The following is a 14,468-nucleotide window of genomic DNA, read 5'->3' as shown; positions in this document are numbered from 1 at the left end:
TGTTGTAACATGGGGGTAACAGTTGATGTTGAAGTCGCCCGTACCCGAAAAAGATGATAAAAGTTGTTCAGACAGTTTTTTTCCTCTTCAGAGATTGTTGAGTAACCGAGCGCAAGTAAAATTGAGTTCAGTCTGCTTGTCTATGATTTATGTCTTCTGCAATAATTTTATAATACTTTTCTTTTTACTCATTCATTTAGCAGCAGACAACTCTCTCGAAGAAGGAGAAAAAAAGAGTTCTACGGTTCTTAACCCTTTCTGTGTTTTACGACGAAACTGATGTAAATTTGTAGCGATGACCTGCTGTTCCATTCTGCTCTTTGCTCCGAGACAATTTTCTCGCATAAAATTTTATTGACATGCAAATGACAATGGCGACTACTTGAGTGTCGTTAAACTTTTTTTTTACACTTCCCCCGAATGCAATAATGGTTTTTCTGTTGGCCCCTAAATTGCCGAGGTTTATTGGGGCGGAAAATTTTTTGCGTTTCCGTAATTGACGGGCTTTTATCTACTTCGACAACGCAACTCGTTCGTCGTCTCACACCCCGAAAAACGACGGAAATTCACATAACTCACGGACAGTAAGTTTCGCAAGTCGTATAAAAAGCGTACTAAAGCGGAAAACTTGCGGATCATTTATGGAGCAGGCAGCAAAAACCGAAAAAAGAGAGAAACAAACGACACTTATAAAGATAATAATAATAATAAAGTTACTTGTGTGTGTTGTTCATTTGATCTGAAAGCAGCAAAGCACAAAAAAACGGAGACAACATAAACGAGTGTCATGGATTGAATTATATATCCGACATATTTTTCCCGCAATATTTGTGACATTTATGCGGTTCAAAGTTTTTATTACTATGTCGTTATATTTGGGTCATGAACCCTCGCCGCCATTCGAATTTCACGTCATTCATTTCCCTAGATGCTGTTTATGTGCTGTGTGACATGTTGGTATCGACGCAATAAAAATCCGGCAGTAAAAACGCCCGAACTTGGCTGATAATCAAATCAATTAGAGCTCATCACTTCATTACTTATTTCGGCTCGCACGCAATCTTCGTGCCAATAATTACTCCGTGGATATTCTTTTATCGTTTATTACATCCTTCTGTGTTGCTCTGATTAAATATTAAAAAAGTTTTTTTTTGCGAATAAACCGAGGAACCATTTTTGCTCGTAAAAGATGTAATTGTATGCAAATAAAAAATGGTTTTACGGCATTTCTTATATTTTCGTTTAATTGACTGACGGGCGAGTGCGAGAACAGAGGCGTTTTTGGGAGTGTCAATGGCAGATTAGCAGATCATTAAGGCTGAGCAAAAATTTTTGTTTTAGAAAAGTAATTAAACGAAAAATGTTTTTTGTTGATATTTGGCTATAGAACTTTCGCTTCTTTAGATGAGGCTTATTAGATAAAAATAATTAGCTTGAAATACTTTCAATTATTTTTGACGAATTTAAAGTTTTGAAGGAAAAAATCAAACTCGTAAGGTAAGAAATAATTCTTTTTTTTATTAAATTTTTTTGAAATAAGTTTTTCACTCAAGATTTTTGTAAAAAATTAATGATTTTTTTTTTCAATTTGTATTCAACAATTTTTTTTTTGATTTTAAGCTTGAAATTGATCAAAAAATAAAAAAAATATTTTACTGTTTGAGGATTTTTTGCTTAAAAATTGAAAAATTAAAAAATAAGTAAAAAAAGGTAAACAAAAATATTTAAAGGTAAAAAATTGATAAATATTAAAATTTTACCTTAAAAAACTTAAAATTTAAAATTATTAAAATAAAAAAATATTAATTAAAAAATTTATTATTTTTTTTTTATTTTTTATTAACATTTTTTTTTGAAATTTAATTTTTTGTTTAAAATTTTTTTAAAAAATTAATTTTAATAATTTTCGACAAATTTTGAGTTTTGAAAGAAAAAATCAAAAATCAATTCAGGAAAATAATTCACGAGAAATGTAAGGTAAGAAAATTAATATTTTATTAAATTTAAATTTGAAAAATTAATTTTAAGATTTTTTTTTATTTTGAAGCTTGAGTCAAAGAATTAATAAAATATCGAGTAAAATGACTCAAAATAGGAGCAAAAAGGTATTTTAGCTTGAAATTTTCAAGAATTATAAGTAAGTTTATGATTTTTCTTTTCTGACTTTCAATTTTTAATATTTTTTTAAACTTTTTTTAAAAGTTTTATATTTCGATATCTTTTCAGAGTTTCTTGGAACGTTAGATAATTGAATTACTCTTTATGGATGAAAAATTATGAAGAAACCTCGAAACATCAATACTCAATGATGGAATCCAGAATTAATGGACGACGTAACTGACGTTTAACTTTGTGAAAATTAAAAAAAAAACTTTCTCTTTTGCAAAAAAAGCTCATCGTGCCTTTTTTTTCAGATATTCACGCAAATACAAACAATTTAAATTCCGCATACCTCATCACCTCGCCACACAACCTACCTGTGCGCATAAAAAATATGTTATTACAGCTCCATCGCTTCAACCGTAACCCATAATAAAAATACTGCAGCAGCTTATTAAAATCAATAAATCAAAAAAAAAAAAGAGAGAGAGCAAAGAATTTGTTGTTGTGAGCGAGCAAAACTTTTTTTTTTTGCAAAATACTTGTGCTATCATCACTCATATCATCATCGTTCATCCGTTGTTGGAAAGACGAAAAAGAATCATCGAAATGATTGTGCGTTTTTATTATTTTCCTCGGCATTTGAGGTTAAAGATGAATGTTGGTCGTGGTTGTATGAAAAACTAATCAACAATGTAACAACATCTGAGGAGAACTTTAATGGCCTTATGTAGGCGAAACGTAAATTGAATCAATATGGTAAATTGTTATTGCTTTATATTGTTAGGTTGCTGCCGAGAACGAGGGAGAGAAAACAGAATATTTGATGATGACGATGAAAAATGCGGTTAGTTCGAGAAAAAGTCTTAAAAATAAATGGAAATTAGACCATTATTTTATAGCAATATTAAGACTTGAGCTGATTCTATTATTGAATTTTCTTTGATTTTTGAATATTTTTGTTTTTTTTTTCGAAACACGCATCGGTTGATCCCAAATAACGTATGAACAATTGACAGGATGATGTAAATGAGACAAAAGAAAGATTTTAGATCACGAATTTGGATATTGGCAACAAAAAACGACTTTTGAGGGTAATTTCAATTCTAAAAAAAAGGGTTAATGAATGGAAATGACATCTTTTTTTGACTTCCTCGAGCAATGGCAAATGTTGGAGCGAATTCTCACGCATCAAAGTGTTGCTTTTGGGATGAAAAACGTATTCCTGTATATATTTTGGACAAATTAGGTACGAAAAATATTTAAAAATGCATTCGCGTGGGCGTTTTTATTGAAATATTACAATTATGATGAGATTTTAAAGGACATGGCGCTAAAAATGGAAATTCCGAAGCTTTAACAGCTCAAGTAGATTCATAATTATGAAATTTTTAGAAATATTACAAAATGACTTATAAAAATCAAGTAAACTTGGATCAATAAACTATATCTGTGACGTTATCTCATCAAATTTTGATAATTTATTGATTAATTTTGTCGCGGAATTGAAAATTATTCGTTTCTAAACAAGTTATTAGTTACAAGTTACAAGAGCAAATTTTATCAAAAAATTTGTGAAAAAAAACTTTATTTTCACTTTCAGCTATAAAATTTAGGTTAAAAAATTATTTTGGATGGTTCATAACGATTTTTCATATTAATTAGAAAAAGCGTTATAGGCCTCATAACGTTATTTAGTTTTCATTAGGGCTCTCTTACAAAATTTTGAAAGTTGAGCTAGATCATCGTTCTCCGGCTCAAATTGAAGGTTTTGATGTTAGAAACAACTTTTGTTTTGGACTTTTTCTAAATTTTGCGTTTTCGATGTACAGGAGCCATTTAAAGATGTTAGCGAAAAAAATTGATGAAAAAAAATTTAAGTCAAAATCCTCTTATTATGAGGGCTCACATACCGATTTTTCAAAATTAAGCTAGATCACGGTTCTCCGTCTCAAAATGAAGGTTTTGATGTTAGAAACAACTTTTGTTTTGGACTTTTTCTAAATTTTGCGTTTTCGATGTACAGGAGCCATTTAAAGATGTTAGCGAAAAAAATTGATGAAAAAAAATTTAAGTCAAAATCCTCTTATTATGAGGGCTCACATACCGATTTTTCAAAATTAAGCTAGATCACGGTTCTCCGTCTCAAAATGAAGGTTTTGATGTTAGAAACAACTTTTGTTTTGGACTTTTTCTAAATTTTGCGTTTTCGATGTACAGGAGCCATTTAAAGATGTTAGCGAAAAAAATTGATGAAAAAAAATTTAAGTCAAAATCCTCTTATTATGAGGGCTCACATACCGATTTTTCAAAATTAAGCTAGATCACGGTTCTCCGTCTCAAAATGAAGGTTTTGATGTTAGAAACAACTTTTGTTTTGGACTTTTTCTAAATTTTGCGTTTTCGATGTACAGGAGCCATTAAAAGATGTTAGCAAAAAAAAATTGATGAAAAAAAATTTAAGTCAAAATCCTCTTATTATGAGGGCTCACATACCGATTTTTCAAAATTAAGCTAGATCACGGTTCTCCGTCTCAAAATGAAGGTTTTGATGTTAGAAACAACTTTTGTTTTGGACTTTTTCTAAATTTTGCGTTTTCGATGTACAGGAGCCATTTAAAGATGTTAGCAAAAAAAAATTGATGAAAAAAAAATTAAGTCAAAATCCTCTTATTATGAGGGCTCACATACCGATTTTTCAAAATTAAGCTAGATCACGGTTCTCCGTCTCAAAATGAAGGTTTTGATGTTAGAAACAACTTTTGTTTTGGACTTTTTCTAAATTTTGCGTTTTCGATGTACAGGAGCCATTTAAAGATGTTAGCGAAAAAAATTGATTAAAAAAAAATTTAAGTCAAAATCCTCTTATTATGAGGGCTCACATACCGATTTTTCAAAATTAAGCTAGATCACGGTTCTCCGTCTCAAAATGAAGGTTTTGATGTTAGAAACAACTTTTGTTTTGGACTTTTTCTAAATTTTGCGTTTTCGATGTACAGGAGCCATTTAAAGATGTTAGCGAAAAAAATTGATGAAAAAAAAATTAAGTCAAAATCCTCTTATTATGAGGGCTCACATACCGATTTTTCAAAATTAAGCTAGATCACGGTTCTCCGTCTCAAAATGAAGGTTTTGATGTTAGAAACAACTTTTGTTTTGGACTTTTTCTAAATTTTGCGTTTTCGATGTACAGGAGCCATTTAAAGATGTTAGCGAAAAAAATTGATGAAAAAAAAATTAAGTCAAAATCCTCTTATTATGAGGGCTCACATACCGATTTTTCAAAATTAAGCTAGATCACGGTTCTCCGTCTCAAAATGAAGGTTTTGATGTTAGAAACAACTTTTGTTTTGGACTTTTTCTAAATTTTGCGTTTTCGATGTACAGGAGCCATTTAAAGATGTTAGCAAAAAAAATTGATGAAAAAAAAATTAAGTCAAAATCCTCTTATTATGAGGGCTCACATACCGATTTTTCAAAATTAAGCTAGATCACGGTTCTCCGTCTCAAAATGAAGGTTTTGATGTTAGAAACAACTTTTGTTTTGGACTTTTTCTAAATTTTGCGTTTTCGATGTACAGGAGCCATTTAAAGATGTTAGCGAAAAAAATTGATTGAAAAAAAATTTAAGTCAAAATCCTCTTATTATGAGGGCTCACATACCGATTTTTCAAAATTAAGCTAGATCACGGTTCTCCGTCTCAAAATGAAGGTTTTGATGTTAGAAACAACTTTTGTTTTGGACTTTTTCTAAATTTTGCGTTTTCGATGTACAGGAGCCATTTAAAGATGTTAGCGAAAAAAATTGATGAAAAAAAATTTAAGTCAAAATCCTCTTATTATGAGGGCTCACATACCGATTTTTCAAAATTAAGCTAGATCACGGTTCTCCGTCTCAAAATGAAGGTTTTGATGTTAGAAACAACTTTTGTTTTGGACTTTTTCTAAATTTTGCGTTTTCGATGTACAGGAGCCATTTAAAGATGTTAGCGAAAAAAATTGATGAAAAAAAATTTAAGTCAAAATCCTCTTATTATGAGGGCTCACATACCGATTTTTCAAAATTAAGCTAGATCACGGTTCTCCGTCTCAAAATGAAGGTTTTGATGTTAGAAACAACTTTTGTTTTGGACTTTTTCTAAATTTTGCGTTTTCGATGTACAGGAGCCATTTAAAGATGTTAGCGAAAAAAATTGATTGAAAAAAATTTAAGTCAAAATCCTCTTATTATGAGGGCTCACATACGGATTTTTCAAAATTAAGCTAGATCACGGTTCTCCGTCTCAAAATGAAGGTTTTGATGTTAGAAACAACTTTTGTTTTGGACTTTTCTAAATTTTGCGTTTTCGATGTACAGGAGCCATTTAAAGAGTTAGCAAAAAAAAAATGATCAAAAAAAATTTAAGTCAAAATCCTCTTATTATGAGGGCTCACATACCGATTTTTCAAAATTAAGCTAGATCACGGTTCTCCGTCTCAAAATGAAGGTTTTGATGTTAGAAACAACTTTTGTTTTGGACTTTTTCTAAATTTTGCGTTTTCGATGTACAGGAGCCATTTAAAGATGTTAGCGAAAAAAATTGATGAAAAAAAATTTAAGTCAAAATCCTCTTATTATGAGGGCTCACATACCGATTTTTCAAAATTAAGCTAGATCACGGTTCTCCGTCTCAAAATGAAGGTTTTGATGTTAGAAACAACTTTTGTTTTGGACTTTTTCTAAATTTTGCGTTTTCGATGTACAGGAGCCATTTAAAGATGTTAGCGAAAAAAATTGATTGAAAAAAATTTAAGTCAAAATCCTCTTATTATGAGGGCTCACATACCGATTTTTCAAAATTAAGCTAGATCACGGTTCTCCGTCTCAAAATGAAGGTTTTGATGTTAGAAACAACTTTTGTTTTGGACTTTTTCTAAATTTTGCGTTTTCGATGTACAGGAGCCATTTAAAGATGTTAGCGAAAAAAATTGATGAAAAAAAAATTTAAGTCAAAATCCTCTTATTATGAGGGCTCACATACCGATTTTTCAAAATTAAGCTAGATCACGGTTCTCCGTCTCAAAATGAAGGTTTTGATGTTAGAAACAACTTTTGTTTTGGACTTTTTCTAAATTTTGCGTTTTCGATGTACAGGAGCCATTTAAAGATGTTAGCGAAAAAAATTGATGAAAAAAAATTTAAGTCAAAATCCTCTTATTATGAGGGCTCACATACCGATTTTTCAAAATTAAGCTAGATCACGGTTCTCCGTCTCAAAATGAAGGTTTTGATGTTAGAAACAACTTTTGTTTTGGACTTTTTCTAAATTTTGCGTTTTCGATGTACAGGAGCCATTTAAAGATGTTAGCGAAAAAAATTGATTAAAAAAAAATTTAAGTCAAAATCCTCTTATTATGAGGGCTCACATACCGATTTTTCAAAATTAAGCTAGATCACGGTTCTCCGTCTCAAAATGAAGGTTTTGATGTTAGAAACAACTTTTGTTTTGGACTTTTTCTAAATTTTGCGTTTTCGATGTACAGGAGCCATTTAAAGATGTTAGCGAAAAAAATTGATTGAAAAAAAATTTAAGTCAAAATCCTCTTATTATGAGGGCTCACATACCGATTTTTCAAAATTAAGCTAGATCACGGTTCTCCGTCTCAAAATGAAGGTTTTGATGTTAGAAACAACTTTTGTTTTGGACTTTTTCTAAATTTTGCGTTTTCGATGTACAGGAGCCATTTAAAGATGTTAGCGAAAAAAATTGATGAAAAAAAAATTAAGTCAAAATCCTCTTATTATGAGGGCTCACATACCGATTTTTCAAAATTAAGCTAGATCACGGTTCTCCGTCTCAAAATGAAGGTTTTGATGTTAGAAACAACTTTTGTTTTGGACTTTTTCTAAATTTTGCGTTTTCGATGTACAGGAGCCATTTAAAGATGTTAGCGAAAAAAATTGATGAAAAAAAATTTAAGTCAAAATCCTCTTATTATGAGGGCTCACATACCGATTTTTCAAAATTAAGCTAGATCACGGTTCTCCGTCTCAAAATGAAGGTTTTGATGTTAGAAACAACTTTTGTTTTGGACTTTTTCTAAATTTTGCGTTTTCGATGTACAGGAGCCATTTAAAGATGTTAGCGAAAAAAATTGATTGAAAAAAATTTAAGTCAAAATCCTCTTATTATGAGGGCTCACATACCGATTTTTCAAAATTAAGCTAGATCACGGTTCTCCGTCTCAAAATGAAGGTTTTGATGTTAGAAACAACTTTTGTTTTGGACTTTTTCTAAATTTTGCGTTTTCGATGTACAGGAGCCATTTAAAGATGTTAGCGAAAAAAATTGATTAAAAAAAATTTAAGTCAAAATCCTCTTATTATGAGGGCTCACATACCGATTTTTCAAAATTAAGCTAGATCACGGTTCTCCGTCTCAAAATGAAGGTTTTGATGTTAGAAACAACTTTTGTTTTGGACTTTTTCTAAATTTTGCGTTTTCGATGTACAGGAGCCATTTAAAGATGTTAGCGAAAAAAATTGATTAAAAAAAATTTAAGTCAAAATCCTCTTATTATGAGGGCTCACATACCGATTTTTCAAAATTAAGCTAGATCACGGTTCTCCGTCTCAAAATGAAGGTTTTGATGTTAGAAACAACTTTTGTTTTGGACTTTTTCTAAATTTTGCGTTTTCGATGTACAGGAGCCATTTAAAGATGTTAGCGAAAAAAATTGATTAAAAAAAATTTAAGTCAAAATCCTCTTATTATGAGGGCTCACATACCGATTTTTCAAAATTAAGCTAGATCACGGTTCTCCGTCTCAAAATGAAGGTTTTGATGTTAGAAACAACTTTTGTTTTGGACTTTTTCTAAATTTTGCGTTTTCGATGTACAGGAGCCATTTAAAGATGTTAGCGAAAAAAATTGATGAAAAAAAAATTAAGTCAAAATCCTCTTATTATGAGGGCTCACATACCGATTTTTCAAAATTAAGCTAGATCACGGTTCTCCGTCTCAAAATGAAGGTTTTGATGTTAGAAACAACTTTTGTTTTGGACTTTTTCTAAATTTTGCGTTTTCGATGTACAGGAGCCATTTAAAGATGTTAGCGAAAAAAATTGATGAAAAAAAAATTAAGTCAAAATCCTCTTATTATGAGGGCTCACATACCGATTTTTCAAAATTAAGCTAGATCACGGTTCTCCGTCTCAAAATGAAGGTTTTGATGTTAGAAACAACTTTTGTTTTGGACTTTTTCTAAATTTTGCGTTTTCGACGTACAAGAGCCATTTAAAGATGTTAGCAAAAAAAATTGATGAAAAAAAAATTAAGTCAAAATCCTCTTATTATGAGGGCTCACATACCGATTTTTCAAAATTAAGCTAGATCACGGTTCTCCGTCTCAAAATGAAGGTTTTGATGTTAGAAACAACTTTTGTTTTGGACTTTTTCTAAATTTTGCGTTTTCGATGTACAGGAGCCATTTAAAGATGTTAGCGAAAAAAATTGATTAAAAAAAATTTAAGTCAAAATCCTCTTATTATGAGGGCTCACATACCGATTTTTCAAAATTAAAGATCACGGTTCTCCGTCTCAAAATGAAGGTTTTGATGTTAGAAACAACTTTTGTTTTGGACTTTTTCTAAATTTTGCGTTTTCGATGTACAGGAGCCATTTAAAGATGTTAGCGAAAAAAATTGATTAAAAAAAATTTAAGTCAAAATCCTCTTATTATGAGGGCTCACATACCGATTTTTCAAAATTAAGCTAGATCACGGTTCTCCGTCTCAAAATGAAGGTTTTGATGTTAGAAACAACTTTTGTTTTGGACTTTTTCTAAATTTTGCGTTTTCGATGTACAGGAGCCATTTAAAGATGTTAGCGAAAAAAATTGATTAAAAAAAATTTAAGTCAAAATCCTCTTATTATGAGGGCTCACATACCGATTTTTCAAAATTAAGCTAGATCACGGTTCTCCGTCTCAAAATGAAGGTTTTGATGTTAGAAACAACTTTTGTTTTGGACTTTTTCTAAATTTTGCGTTTTCGATGTACAGGAGCCATTTAAAGATGTTAGCGAAAAAAATTGATGAAAAAAAATTTAAGTCAAAATCCTCTTATTATGAGGGCTCACATACCGATTTTTCAAAATTTTTTCAACTTTTGTAGATCACGGTTTTCAAAATGAAGGTTTTGATGTTAGAAACAACTTTTGTTTTGGACTTTTTCTAAATTTTGCGTTTTCGATGTACAGGAGCCATTAAAAGATGTTAGCGAAAAAAATTGATTAAAAAAAATTTAAGTCAAAATCCTTTTATTATGAGGGCTCACATACCGATTTTTTTTAAATTTTTTCAACTTTTGTAGATCACGGTTCTCCGTCTCAAAATGAAGGTTTTGATGTTAGAAACAACTTTTGTTTTGGACTTTTTCTAAATTTTGCGTTTCCGATGTACAGGAGCCATTTAAAGATGTTAGCGAAAAAAATTGATTAAAAAAAATTTAAGTCAAAATCCTCTTATTATGAGGGCTCACATACCGATTTTTCAAAATTAAGCTAGATCACGGTTCTCCGTCTCAAAATGAAGGTTTTGATGTTAGAAACAACTTTTGTTTTGGACTTTTTCTAAATTTTGCGTTTTCGATGTACAGGAGCCATTTAAAGATGTTAGCGAAAAAAATTGATGAAAAAAAAATTAAGTCAAAATCCTCTTATTATGAGGGCTCACATACCGATTTTTCAAAATTTTTTCAACTTTTGTAGATCACGGTTCTCCGTCTCAAAATGAAGGTTTTGATGTTAGAAACAACTTTTGTTTTGGACTTTTTCTAAATTTTGCGTTTCCGATGTACAGGAGCCATTAAAAGATGTTAGCGAAAAAAATTGATTAAAAAAAATTTAAGTCAAAATCCTTTTATTATGAGGGCTCACATACCGATTTTTCAAAATTAAGCTAGATCACGGTTCTCCGTCTCAAAATTAAGGTTTTGATGTTAGAAACAACTTTTGTTTTGGACTTTTTCTAAATTTTGCGTTTCCGATGTACAGGAGCCATTAAAAGATGTTAGCGAAAAAAATTGATTAAAAAAAATTTAAGTCAAAATCCTCTTATTATGAGGGCTCACATACCGATTTTTCAAAATTAAGCTAGATCACGGTTCTCCGTCTCAAAATGAAGGTTTTGATGTTAGAAACAACTTTTGTTTTGGACTTTTTCTAAATTTTGCGTTTTCGATGTACAGGAGCCATTTAAAGATGTTAGCGAAAAAAATTGATGAAAAAAAAATTTAAGTCAAAATCCTCTTATTATGAGGGCTCACATACCGATTTTTCAAAATTAAGCTAGATCACGGTTCTCCGTCTCAAAATGAAGGTTTTGATGTTAGAAACAACTTTTGTTTTGGAATTTTTCTAAATTTTGCGTTTCCGATGTACAGGAGCCATTTAAAGATGTTAGCGAAAAAAATTGATTAAAAAAAATTTAAGTCAAAATCCTTTTATTATGAGGGCTCACATACCGATTTTTTAAAATTAAGCTAGATCACGGTTCTCCGTCTCAAAATGAAGGTTTTGATGTTAGAAACAACATTTGTTTTGGACTTTTTCTAAATTTTGCGTTTCCGATGTACAGGAGCCATTTAAAGATGTTAGCGAAAAAAATTGATTAAAAAAAATTTAAGTCAAAATCCTTTTATTATGAGGGAAATTAATTTTCACTTCCAGCTATAAAATCTATAAAATTTAGGTTGAAAAATTATTTTGGATGGTTCATAACAATATTTCATATTCATTAGAAAAAGTAAATTAATATTAAATAAAAACAATATTAAAAGTTCCAAAAATATAGCAAAAATGACACACTTCCTGATACGTATTATCATTGATGAGAATTAAATTGTCACTTGAAATCATATCTTTTGTACATATGATAACAAAAAACAAACTAGTCGAGTCATGATTAGACAAAAAACATTCAGTAGTTAGACTGTCGTCAATCAAAATGTTCAATTTTTCAAAATTTATTTGTTTTTTATGCCTTTTTATATCAATAGAAGGAGCTAATATTCTTTTTTTGAACCCTGTTCCGTCTCCAAGTCATCATAATTGGTAAGAAAATTCAATTTTCCTTAAATTTTTCAGTAATTTCGATAATTTTCTTCACAGGAATCGAAATATTTATTATGCTTTAGCAGCTAAAGGGCACAATGTCACAGTTCTTTCGCCAGATGTTGATTCAGAAGTCACTAAAAATGTTCATTATCTTCACATGAACGGAATTTATGAAGCGTTTTACAATGGAACCGATGCAGTAGACCTCCTTAATATGGCACAATTGTCACCATTTGAAAATATCGATGAATTTTACGGATTTAATGTTTTGGCGACAGAAGTTTCCACGAAATCCGATGGTTTCAAAGCTCTAATGGCGTATCCTGATACGTTCAAAGTTGATCTCGTCATCATCGATATCACCGGAGGTCCATTTTTGCTTGGATTTTTGAAAAAGTTTAATTATCCTCCCGTGGCTTCGGTAACAGCATTCAGTTATCCGCCTTTTATGACACTCTTTGATGGAGGCCATCGGCAAAATTCGTACGTGCCGCATTACGAAATGGAATATCCGAATGACATGACATTGTGGCAACGAATAATCAATCATTTAGTTCTCTGGTACGACGATTATTCGTTTTTGACGAAATTGATAACGGCACAGGAGCATTTGGCTCGAAAAATATTCGGAGAAGACCTTCCGAGTTTGCTTGAATTAGGAAAACGATCGTCAGTGTTGTTAACAAATACGCATTTTTCCGTGGAAACTCTTCAACCTCTCCCGCAAAATGTGATTCCAGTTGGCGGTTTACAAATTCGTGATCCAAAACCATTGGCGGAAGACGTAAAATCCTTTATCGAAGCCGGAAAACGAGGATCAGTGATATTTTCATTAGGAACAAATGTCAAAAGTGATACTTTACCAAAAAATATCATCCAGATGTTTTTAAATGTCTTCCGCGAGATGCCTGAATATAATTTCATTTGGAAATACGAGTCAGATCTCGATCTAGAAATTCCTAAAAACGTCAAGTTACAAGGTTGGGTTCGGCAAAGCGACATTCTCGCACATCCCAATATCAAGGCTTTCATTTCGCATTGCGGGCTTTTAGGCACACAAGAAGCAATGTGGCATGGAGTTCCTATCATAGGCATTCCTTTTATCGCAGATCAATTTCGAAATATTGTTAGTGTCATTCGGGCTGGCATGGGACTTCGCATTGACCTCAAAACAGTAACGCATGAGTCCTTCAAAGGAGCACTGAAAGAAATTCTCGAAACGCCTTCATATCTCGAAAATGCAAAGAAACGCTCTCGTTTGTTTAAAGATCAAATGGATAAACCCTTGGATCGCGCCGTTTTTTGGTTGGAATGGACCATGAGACACAAAGACGACGCCCAATTGATTCAAAATCCCGTAAAAACTTTGGGATGGTTCGTGGGAAACGGATACGATGTGCTGCTGATTGTTTTTACGCCCGTTATTTTACTCCTACATGCCGTTTTGTTCGTCGCCATCAAACTTTGTACGATGCCAAAAGCGAAGAAGGCAAAGAAAGATTAAGCAGTGTCATGATCTGCCGTCGTCGTCCTCCTCTGGAGATTATCACACCTTTTGCAAATTTCAAATAATAATAATGAAAAAAAGAGGAAAAATAAAGTAGCAACTCACCTCCTATATAATACATCAACATTGTGGATACGCATCTCTTTGTAGCCAGTTTATATTCATAATAAATTTAAAATCCTACTGCGATTCGGAGAAAAGTAATCTCCAACCAATCTTCATAGCACAGAAATTTTTTTTATAATAATAATAAATGGTGCTGTATTACGATGACGTCCCTTTGAGATAATCTGCAAAGATAAGAAATAGATGATGTGTCTTTAGTCTTGAACTGTGAAAGAAAACTTCTTTTTTTTATTATTATAAACAGTTATTTTCTTCCTACGCGATACAAAATTGGCTTTTATAAGCTGTTAAATTCAAGAGACATAACAATTTCTTTAAATTTATTCCTTTAAATGGTGAAATTTCGTTTGAAATTCATCAAAATTAAGATTTTTCCAAAGAATTTAATTACTTTAAGACTTAAAACAAATTTAAAATCAGTCAAAATTATTATGAACTTCAAAATATTCAATTTTTTTTATAATAAAAAAAAATATATAAAGTTTTTAATATTACCTAATACCTAATTTAAAATTAATTTAAAAAATTAAAAAAAAAAATAATTCATAAAAACAACTGTCAAAAAATTTAAAAAAATTTTTTTTTTTAATTTGACTGTTGAAAAACTTTAAATTTTATTTTAAATTAATTTAATTTTT

The 14,468-nt window shown here is 30.9% G+C and overlaps 1 protein-coding gene across 1 annotated transcript; it reads left to right on the top strand.

Annotated features, from left to right (window-relative positions):
- Positions 1-12,063: 12,063 nt before the first annotated feature.
- LOC134834051 (UDP-glucosyltransferase 2-like) lies at positions 12,064-14,126 on the top strand. The gene is made up of 2 exons (XM_063848575.1): positions 12,064-12,194; positions 12,252-14,126. The coding sequence occupies exons 1-2, from the start codon at positions 12,088-12,090 to the stop codon at positions 13,699-13,701; spliced, it is 1,557 nt and encodes a 518-aa protein (XP_063704645.1). The 5' UTR covers positions 12,064-12,087; the 3' UTR covers positions 13,702-14,126.
- The last annotated feature ends 342 nt before the right edge of the window (positions 14,127-14,468 follow it).

This window comes from Culicoides brevitarsis, chromosome 3 (assembly GCF_036172545.1).
Source record: "Culicoides brevitarsis isolate CSIRO-B50_1 chromosome 3, AGI_CSIRO_Cbre_v1, whole genome shotgun sequence".
Classification (NCBI taxonomy): Eukaryota; Metazoa; Arthropoda; class Insecta; order Diptera; family Ceratopogonidae; genus Culicoides; species Culicoides brevitarsis.
This window is presented reverse-complemented; position numbering and strand designations above follow the sequence as displayed.

Bases quoted from the DNA above. Each gene is read 5' to 3' on its own strand.
- LOC134834051 (XM_063848575.1), top strand. From the start codon at position 12,088: ATGTTCAATTTTTCAAAATTTATTTGTTTTTTATGCCTTTTTATATCA. The intron at 12,195-12,251 runs GTAAGAAAATTC...TTTTCTTCACAG, and splicing joins TCTCCAAGTCATCATAATTG to GAATCGAAATATTTATTATG.